The sequence below is a fragment of the Trachurus trachurus genome (genome assembly GCF_905171665.1).
Source record: "Trachurus trachurus genome assembly, chromosome: 3".
Taxonomy (NCBI): Eukaryota; Metazoa; Chordata; class Actinopteri; order Carangiformes; family Carangidae; genus Trachurus; species Trachurus trachurus.
In genome coordinates, this window is record NC_139893.1 from 19,803,415 (window position 1) to 19,818,969 (window position 15,555).

The window sequence follows — 15,555 nt, forward strand, 5'->3', positions numbered from 1 at the left end:
CAAAAAGCATCAAGTGAAGATTAGTAGTGAATGGGAGAAATAGGTCAGCCACTTCAGATTGGAAATGAGAGAGCTAGAGATAAAGAGAGTGAGGTCCTACAGGACAGATGATATCAGGGCTGCTGGTCGCTAGAGCCAGGGCCACAGCAATGACCCACAAGCATGCTCTACATTTGATCAGACTGCTGTTTGATCTGCAAGGCTTCTCTCCCTCAAGACCCACTCTACATTCTCCTTTCATACACACACATATAGCCCTACACATAGACACACACACATCATGCCATGCCCTCCACTCATCAGAGCTGCTAAGCTGCCAAGATCTTGACAGCATCAACATCAGCATCAAGACTTCACCATCACTTTGCTTTCACTCTTGTTCTAATACTAAGCGAACTGGGGGCAGTGAGCATGTCAGTGGTGATCACCCTACTAACAGACAGGGTAGCTGCTAGGAAGAGATTCTTGAAATTTTAGAGCTATAGTGAGTAGCCCCAATGATGAGAGGAGGAGAGGGACGGAGATTCATCGGAAGGATATATCCATTTTAGCATTTTGGATTTATGATTTAGTTGATAATCTGATCAACACGTGCAACTAATTAAGTACAAAATAATTGTATATACTGCACAGTTATGTCTTGAGCTATCATAAAACGCAGTAATAAAACAAATCCTAAAGAAAACAGTAGGCCTACCACTTAGGCAGTTAAGCAACTGTGCAAACACCCCTAGCTGAATCCATTTTTAGTTTGAAGGAGTTTAATAACTTTTGCTAGTGCTTTATCAAAAATATTAGCATTAAAAGCTCTTTACTTACCAGTCAAGAGGAATAGTGGAGCGTTCAGCAACAAAATTAACTAATTTACTCCGCAATTGTCGACTACTGGAGTAAAGGAACACAAAGCTAGTTAAACCAGGTAATGCATGTCTGTCTCTCATCACCTTCCAATTGCAACTCACTGAAGCTTCCAATCTACCCTAAAGACATAAGGCTGCTGTGTGGGCACTATAACCTTTTGTATTATAAAACCAACCGTGGCTGAAGCCCTTGTCAAGTAAGTCACTGCCACTTGCTCCTCGCTATACAAAACTTTTAACCATTTTGGTAACATCTCATTAATCTGCTTTCACTGATTAATCTAAATCAGCACCAAATGAAGGGATTCAGATGGTATTTAGTGTAGTAGTCTTATTTTTTGTGTTAAATAAAAGTGCTCTTTTTAAAAAAAATCTTAATTTTGCTTAATGTCTCTATGACTTTTAGTGCAATATAAGGAGCAGTTACAGTCTGCTGGCTTGTATTTACGATGTCAAACTTCTGCAGTTTGCCTTTTTATGACCTTTAGCGCAATTAACAGTTGCAAAACATTAGGGCTGGTGTTGCTTCACATGTGTTCAATCAAGTCAGTGTTGTGTCAGTGATGAGTGGTGTTTGTCTGTGTTAGTGACAAATGAGCGCGGCCCTTCCCACTGCTGACAGCCGCCCCAGAGCCACGATGCTATCTTCAGCTCTTCACCCGGCTTCTACAATTACTACTGAGAGGCCTCAGGCCCCGGGGCTTCTAACACCAGCCTGCACTCTGGATCCTGAGACACACACAAACAGTCAGATACTTTACACAAAACTATTCATTTGTACAACCGCCTCAAAGACAATTTTACACATGCATTCATTCTTGAAGACACACAACACGAATGCTGTAGTGTTCATTGCATTTACGCAGAGGAAAGCATAAAGACTCGTCTAAAAACAGGCACAGTTTGTACAGTCTACACTATACAATATCAGGGGTTAAGGTCAGATTTATACATTTGTCGTTCACTGACAGATAGAATCATTATTCACAGTAATGTAATAGTTCTTGATAATCTTTTGATATTATCAAATCATTTTAAAATTTGGATTCAGATCCATTTCCTTATTTCATTGAACTGCACCACAATCACCCCCAGCCTAATAGCCACACGCCGAAACATTTGACTGGAGCATGACCCCAAACCAGTACCCTCCCCATCACACACCTGGTTATTTTATCTCTCCTTGCACCTATTGTTGGCCTAATTGAGGCTGGCTTGGCTGGTTAGCTGGCGGCTGACCCCGGTCAGAACAATGCATACCTGTGGCTCTCACCAGCGCTGTGTAATTGTCTCTTCAAGTGGGACCCTTTTCCAGTCGGCCCCTGAGGGGAGAACGTTCCACACTTATCCATCACTCAGTCACTCCGCCACTACAGGAAGTAGTTAACATGGTCGACCTCTGGGATGGCGGTCCACTGTTGGCGGGGGGTGTGTGCAGTCAGTGTTTTGGAGAGAGGCACACACAACATTAGCCATCACCTCATCACTGGTAGTGACATCACTCAGTCAATCAATCCATCAATCAATTTGTCAGAGAAGCTGTTTGCGTTGCTAATCCAGCCAGTCCCTTTGAAGTTTAAAGAAAACAGATAGAAAGAAGCTGCTGAAAAACAAAGACTACTTGACACAAAGACTTCTTTGATGAATGTAGAGCAGATCTACTAAACAGACATGTCATTGTCTTGTCCAAATCTATAATTCTTTAAAAATGCTTTTTTGTTTCCATGCATTTATCAGCTTTATGTCTAGATGGAATAAGACAAAGAGTCTGAAGGCATGTTAGAAGTTCTATGTAGCTGAACTTACACAATAATGCCCCATCTCATGGAACCAGTGATGAAAAGCTTATAAATACAATATTGAATACTGAAGTAGATATAGTTGTATTCAAACTAGATTTGAATTAGGTGAGAATGGTTTGAGGGAAACAGCATGTATTTGTAAGAAATTGACAAGTTGTGCGAATAAAGCACAGTCATGCTACAGTATTTGTGTTTAAATGAGTACTTCTAACATTTATTTGCTTTTGTTTTAACATCCTTGTTTTCCTCATGGGAAATTACCCCAAAAAGTGTTTATATTATACACTCTTATGGTTGACAGTGCTACTGTAAATTGTCATGATACAGTGAACCTGACCCATCTGGCAACCTCATTCAAATATTTTGAATTATTTTTTTGGCTTACTGTGCATGCTATCTGGCCTTGGCCTGGTGAGGATGCTACGTCACTAAATAAGGGATCTTTGTTCATTGCTTCCCTGTTTATCTTGAGTGAGGCAAAGATTTGAGGAAGAGGTTCAGGAGCTTCAAAGCAAAGTAATTCCCCTCCACCACAGTGGGAGAGGAAGGATACACATGTTTCCTTGGGATGACTCCGTTTAAGGTCAGGTCAAAAATAATCAGGAGAAATATAATCAATCAGCATTAAAACTGAAACACACACACGAATAGTCGAATACACACACATACACACTCAGACAAATACGAAGAAACCTTTCTACCTGTCATATTTCTGTTACCCACCAGACATTAACAAAAATGCACCAAAGCAGTCATAGAACAGAGGACAGATGAGGTCATTGGATAAAACACTGTTTTTTTTAATTACTGCCATTTCTATTGCTTCAGACAGACAAGCTGTGGCGCAGGGAGCACAGAGTGATTCAAACAAGTCAACGCTACTGCCGATCTACAAACAAATCTTTCTGACAACAACAAACAACAGAGGCGCAGCAAAAGAAGAAGCAAGAAGAACAGTGTTTGGCAACCATTAACATCTTGGAAAAAACTTAAGAAGTAAAAAAAGGAGTGCATTCTGCATTTTTAATAGTAAACAGCATCTCTACTTCATCATGAACTAGATAGAGAAAGAAATCAAACAAGGAGGGCTGCTACACTGCTTTGACGTCGGCCCCCTTTTCCACCCTTTTTAGCTTTTTTGAAAGTGGATTTTGTCAGAAGTGCCGGATCTTTCTCTAGCTTTCTCGGATGGCCTGCAGCATTACAGGGGAATGTGGTGCTCTACACACTTTAAGAGTAATTAAAAGCGATTGAACAGCTGTAATTATGAGAAACGGCGGTTGTGTTCCAGGTCATTCTATCAGCGCTGCCTTTCATCAGAGCAGAGGGGCCCTGCTGCTAGTCTTCGTTTCTCCATATGCACATCTTCAAGAACAAACAACTGGCAGGCTGCCTACAGGCTCACACACACTATCACATTCATACATACGCGTCTTCATGTAGACATGTGGGAGAGTGAACGAGCACATGCACAAACACACAGGCCTATGAGTGATCGCAAGCATAGTCACGTGGCTAAATGTACACATACAAACACACACACACACCCTGTCACACATTAATATGGCACAAACACACCATTGGGCTGTCGACACAAAACAACACATTCTTCATGTTCTCCATTGGGTGACATTCATAACTTTTTTATCATAATCTTTCTTTGGTCTCTTCAGGCTTCGTTCCACTTCTGAACACAATAAGGGGGATTACACTATACACAAGTGAAAGATGCAATACCATGTGAGCAAGGTGACTTTTTCTAACCATTGTATACCATAATAATAACACTGTGTGACAAATAGAAAGCATATATGTATGTACTGTACTGGACTACTGAGAATGAGTCAATCCATTGATAAAAGCATGACTGGGTTACATGAGATTAAGTAACAGAGTACACAGAAATAATAAATACTTGCACAATGTATGCTAACACTGAAATGTAGGTTCCACTTATGTTTCGTTAGACCGTTGTGACACTAGTAGCTTGTGGCTAAGCTTGCGTTGTTAGCATGTTACCGAAGCGCTATACTGGTTCTACTGTGGTGGTCTGGTTTTCTTCCAGCCAAATCCAACCGAGGGTGGTTGAGATGCCAGGGTCATCTGGTGTAGTAGAGGGTGGAGTAGGTGGAATGTAGATGCTCCAATCAAAAGAAAATCAATCTGGATGTGATCACAATGGAGCTGTCGTCAGTGGTCTGTCCCCTTAGATAACGTGGGGGCCATTCAGAAAAGCTGGTGGGTTTTTTCTTGTCTTTCTTTCTCAATTCATCCATCCTTCACATCCTGTTCAAGATATAATAGAAATAGACCCAAAAAAAAGATCAAGGTCCACTCATGCCTTGGCCTACAAATCACATTCTTCAGACCTAAAGCAATGAGCTTGTTTGGTGCAAGGCCCATAAAAATCCCTTATAATCGCAATAAGCCCAATACACAGTACAATTAATCTGCCATTGACATTAGCATAAGGAGATCTTGTATGTACTTTAAGATGCCCTTATACTTATGGATAGCTGGATAGCATCACACCTGCTTTGTTCACCGATTGCCCAGCCGTGTTCTTTCTTACTTTTCATGTTAACATCAAAATGCAACAGTAGGAGAGGCTGTCTGAATTTGTTCTGTGTTCATATGAAATTAATCAAATGACATCAAATAATGGCTGAGTAATGAATAAGCAAGTTAACCATGTGTGAATGTAAATATGCTACGTGGCTTGTGTACATAAGCAAAATTCTACAGTTCAACATCTTGGGCCCACCTCCAAAGAAGCGATTCCACTCTGTTGATGATGTCTGCCAGATCAAAGGGCAGCGGCATGCCGGGGTCATCCACACCCCAGAAGGGTCGGTCCACTGGGGCCTCCTCAGGGGGTAATGTCTGGGCCAAACTTGAGTGGCACCTGAGGCGACAGGAGACAGGAAACAAATGCACCCATTAACTCCTCCCTCCCATCAAAACCAACTGGTAGACACTCGTCATCATCAGAACACGTGTCAAATCTCCGCAAACCTTTCTGCTTTTAGTTTTTGAGATGTTGACCCCTCTGACCTTAACAATTACCAAGTCTTCAGAATAATCTCTCTGATGCCCATACACAGTAAATAGGGTTGGCAGGCAAAAGATGAATTGTAGTTACAAATCATTGATGTGTGTGTGTGTGTGTGTGTGTGTGTGTGTGTGTGTGTGTGTGTGTGTGTGTGTGTGTGTGTGTGTGTGTGTTAACTCATCCCTAAACACACAGTGGGTGTCGTGTGTTTGACCAGGAGGCAGTTGACGTGTGTGTTTCCTCTCCTTTTTATGACCCCTAATAATAGTAGACCTATTAGAACCTGCAGGGTATGAGAGAATAAGTGTGTCTGTGTGTACAAAGGACTTCTTTAAAAAAAAAAAACATTTTTTGTCCTGCACATGTAGTTCAAGATATGTAAATTATTGATATTTAAGCACCTTGTACTTCCTTATTTTGGCAATAATGTTTTGAAACTTTTAAGCCAGTAAAGCTGATTAAGCTGAATGGAGCTGAGATGGCAGATGAGTGATACAAAATGATGTGTCAGGAAAGTGTTTCTAAAGCCATAAATGGCTGCCACAGCACCAAGCTGATGAGAAACCATGATATCATGTATCATGATTAATGCCCCATTCATCTTATGCACATGCACACACACACACACAGCAGGATGTTTTCACGAGAACATCATTCTCTGCAATCATGACAGGGCAGTGAGAAATTCAGCCGTTTCATATCACTGCATGGTTTTATGTGATTAATAATCCGGGGTTAGTTGTAATTTCTACAGTGTTTGGAATCCCCACGGACCATAGCCACATCTTTTGTCAGACCAGTGTAAATATTTACTGCAGAGGCTCGGTGTTACTCTCTGCTGTCATTGTAAATCTGCCCTCCCTCTGCCTCTTGACAGACGAGAGTGACCCTTGACCTGGAGGTGCAAGAGGGAGAGGTGGAAGACGGTATTTGTATGTCATGTGTGTAGTGTGTGTACTTGTGAGCAGTGGCCCAAGAATTTCCTTCAAGAGCCATGAGGCCAGTTACATTCCCCACTCAGTCATTATGCCAGGGTCTGTCCTGTCATATCTCTTTGGCCCATCCACCAACAAAAAAACCTCAACCCCCCCCTTACACACACACGCACACACACACACACGGTCACCACCATGTGGCCAGCAACTAAAGGAAAGGATGGAGAGGACATAGGGAGCTGTGGAGAAGGATATGGGGGTCGGTTATGGATGAGATGAGGGGATGTTAAAGTTGTCAGGGGACAGACAGGGGCTGCCACAATTTGTGGTTATATATTTTCACCGGAGCCACTTAATGTTCGACTGGCTCTCAGCCTAAGTGCTGCATTTTGGTGCGGTTAGCCCTTTAAAGAGCTGCTGCATTACGGTAGTGAGGACCAGCATTAACATCCACTGTTCCAATATATCTTCTGCGCTCTGGATCAGGGCCTGATAATAGCATCTGTTAACATGCACTAAGTACCATTATGTAGCACATCACTTCATAAATAATACGATTAGGCGACCTTGGGGCTTTGCGACGAGCCGTGTGTTTAAATGTTCTCATCATTTATTTAGGGTGCGAATTAAAGGAAGCGCCACTACAGAGAAGGAGGAGAAGGAGGAGGACCTGGCTCGCATACATATATACAGAGTGTGTGAGAGAGATAGGGAGTGCAAACCGACCCAGACAGCACACTCTCACACAGTGTGTGGTTCTGCTGACATCAGCTTGAGGTCACCATAGGCCAAGGGAACTAAGGTCTTTGATTTGGTCTGATTAAGTATTCATGCAGGAGGGTTATGAGAGAAAACACTTGCCTCTTTTCTGCTGCCCTGACTCATAATGAAAGGCTACATACTGTAAAAACCTGACCAGCCACCTTCAACACACATTTATCTGACAAGGGATCCTGGAACATTAGCTTGCAAATAGAAGGCTCCTGGTTTACCAGAGATATAAAAGATATCGAGATTGGAAGACTATCAAAGATAATATAGTGTAGGTAATTCAGCACACACTTTTACACAATCTACTCCTGTTTACAGAGTAACGTCCCTTGACTGCTAAAATGGAACCAAACAAAAAGTCAATATCAAGCGAGGTGCCTTAAGCTCTCCGGGGCTCTTGCTAGAAATTCAGTGTAAGCCACAATGGCGTACAAACAAGGCTCACCAAAAGACTTTCCTATGGCAGAACAGGCCACCTTAAAGTTAAGGTCAAAGACAAAGAGGTGTGTGTGGGAGGCTGAGGAGGGAGAGAATATGTTTGTGAGTCCTGGCTGTTCCAATGGATTAACCCCAGACAGATATGGGCCTAACTATCCCATCTGGCGCTCGGTCAAGAGAGATTGGCAATACAATCACTCATTTCAATTTGCCCTGAAACCTTATAGCCTGGCAGGCCCCCACTCAAATGGTATGCTAATGTGAAAGGTATCTAGGATTCTATCGCCTCTATTCCACAGAGGCCTTTCCCTCCATGCAGCACAGTGCACTTGAACTGCGGCTGGGGTGGGAGCTTCACGGCCCTTGCTGCAATAAGGGCCGAAGCTCCCTTTGCGCTCAAACTAACCACTTTAGCTAAAGTGAGTGTTAATTATGGACAGGCAAAGCAGTCAATAAAAGGTTAATGTAAAAGTCAAAGGATAAATTCCTTTAAGCATTGCATCATTCCACCATCTCCGCGACCAACACACTGCTCGCAGGTCTCCTAATCAATACGTTTTACTGTAATGCGCTCCCCATCGATTTCTTCCCCCCTGCTCCATGGTCCGAGCTCCATCACTTGGTTAAAGAAAGGAGAGGGAGAGGGAGAGGGAGGTAGGAAAGGAGAGAGGGAGAGAAAAACGAGTAAATGAAATGATTAACCTCGGTTTCACTTTGTTGTTTCACTCTTACTCTCTCTCTGAAAGGCTTGTCAGAGGAGTGCCTGATGGTCCAATATCACTGCCATCACCACCATCCCAACCATCACAATCATCAGCATCATCAGCCCACTCAATCTCAGGCTGGTGTGTAATTGTGTAGCAGTACACTCAAGCAGGACCATACATTAAAAGGCCCTCTGCTCTTAACAGGATGGAAATCCGCCTAATAGACAACATCAGTGCTTCCGACTCATGCAATTACACTGATAAATGCACAATTGTGTCAGACCAAGTGAAAAAGAACCCAGAGAACGTAGATAGGAGACAACACTTATTGCATTATTGCTACAGGAGGTCATTTGTAACCACATGGGACTAGTCCATGTGGACAGCTTGACTCAAGACATCATCTTAGGACAAGGGTGGAGTCACACTATGCTGACAGAGGTTTTTGGGATGACTCTATGTGGATTATTTGTTTTATGTGACAGCTATGCACATGACCTTTATGTGTGTCTTTTAAATTTTCTGTAGGCTATAAAGGCCACCACAATGCCTTAAACAAATTGTTTTTTTGTTTTTTTTAAAATCAACTACACCCAAGCACAAACTCCATACAGATCTACCATAAACGTTTACCTTGTAAACTGCATTTCAGAGGTTTCTGAGTAATAACACTAATGAGCAACATAATGAAAAAGTCAAAGACAAGCTTTCACCTAATTTCTAATATTTGTGGCTATGACAACCTGGGTGTTTTGGTCTTTGCTATTAAAACAGACAGCAGATTAAACCATTGATAACAGATCTCATTAGAGACAGTTCGTGTTTACAGTAAGAATGTGGTTTGGGAGAATCATCGGCAAAATATGTGCCGTGCCCGACACATTAGCTAAGTTACACCAAAAAAATAAGATGTTGTTAAGGTCCAATGACTCACACCATCAATCAATCATCCGTCTTAATTGCGAGATGTATTATGTGCCTGTGCTGATCAAGGGAAGTAAAAAAAATACCTTAGATCACCTGCTCGCTCATGCTCTGACTGTGCCTCATTTGACTCTCTAGCAATCCTGTGCAGGTGTGAATTTTTATGGTTTTGGCAGCTGAGTACCTGTTACTCAGAATGCAATCAAACAAGTCATGAAAAAAGTGGCATGTGTCTCATAAATCAGCCTGACCCTGGAGGTAAGACATGCAATCACGTCCCAGGGAGAAGGAAAGAAAGAAAGAAGTATATTATCCATGTACATTCTGTATTTACGCAGTGTTGTGTAAGAAATGAGCGATTGAGCACATCTGTCTTTATATATCATGCAGTTGTATAATAGTTGAGCGAGACAGATAGATAGCATTTATCTACATACTTATCTTGCTAACATGTTGTGCAAGATATTAGTGCTGTCATGCAGAGGGCAGTGTAACAGAGAGATATTCAGAACAAGGCCCAACCTGTGAAGTGTCAAGCCTTTGGATTTCAACCTATACACCGCCCAAGACTCCAGAGGTCCTGTGAACACTCGGGGCTGTCCTTGTTACAGCCTGAGAAACCCCTCAGATCCCCACCCACCATACCCAGCTCCCATTATCCCAATCACTGCCACATTCAGCGATAAATGTAAAGTGGTGCAGAATGTGAGCCAGCCAGCCAGAAAGCGTGGGCAGGGCCGAGAATTAACCGTTTCCTTAGGATCAATCAAATGCTATTGTGTCTGCAGACAGCTGCTGACTGTACACTTTGTGAGTGTGTGAGGTGGGCAATTGTGGAGAAAGAAACAGAGAGAGAATGGAGGGAGGTGGAGGAGAGGGGGGGGGGGGGGGGGGGGGCGTCATCAAATGCATGACATATGTTCCTTTCATTTTGATTCCCTCTAAGGAGCCTGGGCTAATAAAACTAACATCTGATGCACTCTTTTCCCCTTTAATTAATGGTTGTGGAAACCACGCAAAAATGCATTAGCAAAGGGGGGCGGGGGCGAGGTGGGTGCTGCTTGGTGCTTTCAACACTCCCCCACGTGCCACCATGTAGCTGCTCCTTCTGGGAACAATAATTTTGCAAAGGAGCATGGGTACCTTTGGGTGGGGCAGCCCCTTCCTCAGACTCTGTGAGGTCTCCCTTTCACCAGCTGCAGTCTGGGCTGTTCATTAAACCACATGAAACAAATAAGGCTCTTTATTGGCATCGGTTGGGAATGCAGAACTCTGAGTTCACATCGGGTCCAGAGAGGTAGTTGGTGCCCTGCACCTGAACAGGCCCTGCCTACTTCACACCCTGAGTGCTTGATGTGGCCTGGCCGGCTGCCGCGTCTAGAGCAGGGTGAACCAGTTGTAACAGAAAAACACACACAAAGCTAGGTAGCCTCTAAATAGCCTTCATAATTGGAGGCAGTAAAACACTACTGCAGTCTGGAAGTGCAAAGGAGGCAAGCCCCTGAACTACAGCTACTGCTCTCAAAAACCAGGTGGACGTCCATTAGGTGCTTAACAGCGTAACAAATTACCAAACACCCTGGCCTGCTACTTCTCTTCCTCAGGCTAGGGGATGGAATGTGGCCTAATGTCAACACGGGCACAAAATTTACAAGCAGACAACTACTGTTCAATTGCAATCAAGTTGTAATAAAAAAAATAAAAAAATAAAAAAGAGGCAGGAAAAGGACAAACAGATAGGGCCCTCCTGGCCATTTACTCTTCCCACAAGGGGTGTAGAGACAGATCACCCCCTAAGGCTCCGGATCTCTGTGTGTTGGAGTCTGAGGGAGAGTGAGAAGCCACGTGTGTGCAGTTGAGAGAGAAACAGTTTGTGTGTGCATGCTCTAGGCTGATTAGGGATGAATGAGGGTGGCTGAGGCTTTTGGCCTACTAGCCACCTGTGCCAGGCTACAGGCTAGTTCAATAGAAGCAGCTGGCTTGAAGGCAAAGTTAATAAAAACAAACAAAAACACAAACGTTTACTCTGGACCACGCCACTAACACCCAAAGGACAACCCTAAGCAGGGATGGATGCCTAGCTCAACACAACAACCCTCTCCATCATCGTCTCAAACGATCCACACGTGGCCGAATACCAGAGTGAGACATTTTGATATATACAGGCAAAACTAATTAGAGTTGGTTCTGAAGAGACACTGAAGTTTTTCCTGATGACGCTGTTTATTTATAAAGCCCAGGAGAGAAAATTGAGCAATAAGAGAACTTGATGGCGAGGGGAAAGAGGTTACGAGGCTGCGAGTGATTGCACTTCTTTACAGCACGCCGTTTGAAGGCTGTAAATCTGCTGTTAGGGAATCAGGAAGAGGGTTACTGTGGCATTGGGAGCACTAACTCTTAGTTTTCCAGGGCAGTGGCACGTCGTCGCTGTGAAAACTTGTTGTTCTGAGAGTGTTCTTGTAAAACGATCATTTTTAACCCCCATTCTTCCCCTCCATCATATACCCCCTCCCTCCTGGCCAAGCGTCATTGCCTTGTGGGCATCATCTGAATGGTGTAATAAAGCTGGTGATGGATGAGGCTTGCCTCGACAGTGATACAGCCAAGCCATTGGACGACACCTGACCCCAGTCACATGATAAGGTCGATCCAACGTGGGCACAATTCCCACCTGTCTTCAGGTGACAATGGCTGGGTCAAGCTGGGCCAGCTAATTATAGCCTATTGTAGCTTCAATTGCCTGGTTACAAGTCACCCTTCTAGCTCCAGGGGACATGGTGTTGGGTTCTGAAGCTTTTGTGTAAAGTTAAACTGTGAGAGAAGCTTTAAACTGTTGCACAACAGGTATTGGGTTTCAGAAACGTGTACATTAAACTGCTTTACACTGACTCCGCTGTTCCCTTCACACAAAGCACAGAAACAAACAAGTAATTCTTCAAAAGCGGGAGACAGCAGCAGTCTGCTTTTCTTTGACTAAATATGAAACTTCAAACTGCATACAAACAGCCACCTCATTGTTGACAGTGCTTGTCACAATGAGATCACATAACAGGCTAAGCAAACTGGTGACACATACCTCCCCGAAGCAGTCATAAATTTTAAACCCCATAAACTGGACTGTTCCAGGCGTAGGCTAATATGATCATCAACAAAGAAACATTCCTGTTAAAACAAATACTAAAAAAATAACAGTTGTTCATATTAAGGTATGACTAAGGTGCTTACATCAATAAAAGATTAACATCAATATGTGACTCAAAGAAGAAGAAAAAAAGAAGAACCCAAGTACATGCTAAACATAAGATGAAAAAGTTCAAACGCCTAAAACTGGATCTTAACACCTTCAGACAGGAAATATCAGATCATAAACTCTGACATATAGATTATTATTATTATTTAATGTTTCTTGTTTTGTCAGTCTCTGAATAGACAATCAAAGGAGTGGCACATAATAACCAGAGTCCACACAACAGGAGAGACAACTATTATTCATTCTGTTTAGATTAGTTGTACTTTCCCAGATATATTCTTTTTTTCAGTAAAGAAAATATGGCAAAATTAAAAGTCTCTTATTCAATAATGTGAATCTAAGCATTTGTGATCCAGCATATGAGCATGCGTGCATTCAAGTTTCACATGTGTACTCTGTGTGTCCATGCCAGAGGAGCGCTTTCCGCCAGGTGTTTGAACTTCTGCATCACCTGGTGCTCCTGCTGCGTGAACACGAGTTTTGTTTCACCCTATTAAGTAAATAGTGTAATTAAAGGGCCTCGCCATTTAAAGTGCTGTGAACAGCCAGCAATTTGTTTGGAAGAACAGCCAGGCAAGGCCCTGAGGCGCTTTACTGAACAGGATGGAAAGAGTCCGCATGGTAAGCCAGGGAACACAATATAATGGTGCGTGTTTGTATAGGAGTACATACGGGAAGGATCTACCTGTGTAAAGCTGGTGTGTGTTTGTATAGGTGTGCGTGTGTAAGTCATTAATTAAAAGTTGTTCCGGATGTTTTGACAAAAAAATACTTGTGGTCTAACAGGTACTTCATGATGTTCAGTTTATGATGACAACATCGGACTTGATGTAATAACTGTAATACCAGCATCACTAAGGACCAACCCTTTGTCTATAGTGCCACCGGCATTGTTCATACGAGTACTGATGTCAATAAAGTACAGGGTGGTGTTCATTATTTAGTTAAGTAAAATAAAGTAAAAGGTGACGCAGACTTAGCTTGTTTGCCACATGGGCAATAAAAGCCACACGCACAACTCACTACAATAAAAAACTAAGGGATTACAGTTGAAATGGTAGCAGAGATCATCCCTCTGCATTAGCTCCCCCTCTTAATGATTTCTCAACTCCACAAACATCCCCTCTCTGCACCACCTATTCCAGCGAGGTTGCCTCGTACTAAATTCTCTGCCGTTTTTGCTGATCCAGGGTCAGCTGTGGGGAGTAAGAGAGGGATAACCTCTTTCTGAGCCCCAAGAACCCCAGATGGCTGTGTGGAAGCTCTGATCCAAAAACTAGCTTACAACTCAATCACTTTGGCCACATCTCCAAGTCCACAGTTTAACCCCCTCCGATGTCAGCCAAGGTCACAGATGCACACTTGAGAGGCAAAAAGAGCCAGGAGTGAAGTGCTGCCAGAGTTGAGGGAATTAGATCCGGGCTGAGTGGCCCTCATCTGGCTAAGCCTGGTAAGTAGCAAGACTAACAGGCTGAGGCACGGTGGTTTGGATTCATAGACACACTTACACACACACACATCCATGCTTGTAAGCTTGCACGCAACTGTACACACACAAGTATAGAAGTAAACACGCACTTATATAGTCACACACATATATACACACACACACTCACGGAAGGACTCCGAGGGCTACAGATGGTGTGCCCTGGGCCTGGTGACTGGGGCTCTGAATGAGCTAGTTTTAGATCCAGTGTGGAGGCTGCCACGATGCACAGGGCTCAGGGGTTGAGGCGGAAGACAAAGAACAGCGGAAGAAGCACATGAGGGAAAGAGAGGAGCAGACGGGGTCTAACTCCTTTCCCCCGAATGGGGGCTCCAAATATTTTTTGTACAACATCAACATGTCACTGTCCATTTGTCCCCTTGCCCCATTGCCCATGTCCTACCCCCGTGTCTCCGCCTACCAGTACAAGTGCACACACTCAACAAATACACAGACACTAACATACAAATACACACTATGGGAGCCAGTGGCCACTTCAGCCATAATTCTGCCTGACTTCCGCTGTCTGACTGGCAGGAGACAGGGAGGGTGAGGACAACAAGCTGTGAATACGGGAAGAGACAGAAAATCATTGAGAACCTTGCCTTTATGAATCTTTGATGAGAGAGAGTGGGGGTTGATGGGGGCTTTGCCTCTGGTTAAATCAGAGCATAGCGTGTATAGTGTGTGTATGAGTGCCAACAGAGGTTGAGATAAACAGGGCCTGGACCAGTCCCAGACAACTGCAAACCCTGCAGTCGGGAACATTTGTCCCTGCAATTAGTCCCTGTCTTTCTTGTTCATGTTGCAGGTAATGTATTGGTAGCTAGAGAAACAGCTGCAGCTATGGGTGCATAGGAGACAGATATTTGAGTTGTGTGCCAGTACAGTAGAAGGCATCGTTTGAACTTAATCATAATGCTGGCAACAACTGATTTACCACACAATCAATCAATCAGTTTCTGTACAGGCAGTTGACATCATAAAATTAACACTTCATGCGTCACAAAAGGCCACATGTCAGGTCAGGTGGCATGAGGCTGGGTGACACAAAAGGATTATACCAGTGGTTCCCAACCTTTTTTGGCTTGGCTTTTGACATCACAAGTTTCTGGCAACCCCGCAGTCACGTGATCACGGCCATCAATCAAGATGCACCAGCTCAGATATTTGTATATGCTGCATTTTATTTGAACTCGATTTATATTCAGGAAATGAAAATAATACAATTGTTTAAGATTGTGTGTGGTGTTTTTAATCATCATTTTAAAAAGAATAATAATGAATTATTAGTTAAACAAATATTTTTATCAGTAATCAGTAATCAATT

The 15,555-nt window shown here is 43.2% G+C and overlaps 1 protein-coding gene across 1 annotated transcript in view; it reads right to left on the reverse strand.

Moving 5' to 3' along the window:
* Nucleotides 1-3,463: 3,463 nt before the first annotated feature.
* fto (FTO alpha-ketoglutarate dependent dioxygenase) overlaps nucleotides 3,464-15,555 on the reverse strand; it is a 118,363-nt gene continuing 106,271 nt past the window's right edge. Inside the window, exons 9-10 of the mRNA XM_083998967.1 lie at nucleotides 5,427-5,567; nucleotides 3,464-4,948 (exon numbers count right to left, since the gene is read on the reverse strand). Of these exons, the coding sequence (XP_083855093.1) occupies nucleotides 4,942-4,948; nucleotides 5,427-5,567 (148 nt within the window). The 3' untranslated portion in view covers nucleotides 3,464-4,941. The remainder of the gene's footprint in view (nucleotides 4,949-5,426; nucleotides 5,568-15,555) is intronic.